We start from the raw sequence: 1,151 nt of genomic DNA, 5'->3' as shown, positions 1-1,151 counted from the left end.
GTTAGTTGTCTGATTAAAAAAAAGAAAAAAAAAAAAAAAAAAAAAAATGTATTTTACTATCATGACTCAATCACTGTGATGATATCTTGATTTAATCACTGTACAGGTAACCACGTCAATCTGTGTTTTGTTCAATCATTTTAGCAGCAGAACCGTGATCTCAGTGAAGCTGGTGACTCTGAGCCAATCAGAAGTTTGTAAAGTCAGGACAAGAGATAACATTTTTATTATTTCTGTAGTCTATAAACAGCAGCCAGAGAGAACGGACCAGGAGTTTCAAGTTCCTTCATTCCCTTCGGGGACATTTATTTTAATTTTAATTTTTTTAGTTTAATTTTTGTAGTTTAGGGACGAGATTTGTTTGGGAAACTGAGCTGACCAGAACTTCAGTCCGATCCATCTAGACCCAAACCGACTTTCTCATCTGTAGCTTGAAGCCGACCCCAGACAGCCTCGGCGTGTCCAGCTGTACCCGAACGGGACCCCTTTGAGACCGAGCGGCACCGGTGACCATCCTCGCTCARATCTCCTGGTACCCTGGGGCAGAACTGACCTGGTTCATGTCGAAATGGTAGGAAAGAACATCTTTCTATGTGTTTGGTGGTGTGCTCAGCTGAGGTGGTGTAGAGACAGTTCTGACGCTCGAAACGGACTCGGAAGGAAGAGCTGGCGAGTTGATTTCCCTTAGAAACCACATCCCATCTTGATAAATGAATCAACATTTTCTTTTATTAATCTAGGAAGGTTTTACTCCTTTTGTTAGAATAGATAATAGTGAGTTGTGATTCTGTAGCATAAAATTACTAGAAGTAGTTGGCTGAAGTGATGTCACTTGTTATTTAAATTCATAGCAGTAGGGATAGCAAATGTCTTTACTTGCCATGAACGACTTGTGATGTAATTTTTCTCTGAATCCATGAATATAGGGTATATTGTGAAATTCATGCTCTGTCTCCACGTCTTTTATTCGTGTTTACCGTCATAAACTGAAAAGAGCTCCGTCCTCCAGTACATGGGATTAAGTCAAAAATACGAGATTAATTTCCTGTTAGAGCAACAGGTGGTGCCCCTTTATTATGTTAATATATTATAATAAAACTTATAATTTAGTAAATCTTCATTAATTGAAATCCTCCCACACTCCTTCCAAC

General features: G+C 38.9%; 1 protein-coding gene across 1 annotated transcript in view; it reads right to left on the bottom strand.

Annotated features, from left to right (window-relative positions):
- Positions 1-1,014, bottom strand: part of LOC106531359 (protein C-ets-1-like) — a 29,818-nt gene extending 28,804 nt beyond the window's left edge. Inside the window, exon 1 of the mRNA XM_014027204.1 lies at positions 978-1,014. Coding sequence (XP_013882658.1) covers positions 978-1,014 — 37 coding nt within the window. The remainder of the gene's footprint in view (positions 1-977) is intronic.
- Positions 1,015-1,151: the final 137 nt, after the last annotated feature.

The sequence above is a fragment of the Austrofundulus limnaeus genome, unplaced genomic scaffold (genome assembly GCF_001266775.1).
Source record: "Austrofundulus limnaeus strain Quisiro unplaced genomic scaffold, Austrofundulus_limnaeus-1.0 Scaffold623, whole genome shotgun sequence".
Taxonomy (NCBI): domain Eukaryota; kingdom Metazoa; phylum Chordata; class Actinopteri; order Cyprinodontiformes; family Rivulidae; genus Austrofundulus; species Austrofundulus limnaeus.
Note: the sequence above shows the minus strand (reverse complement) of the source record. Positions and strands in the feature narration are given on the sequence as shown.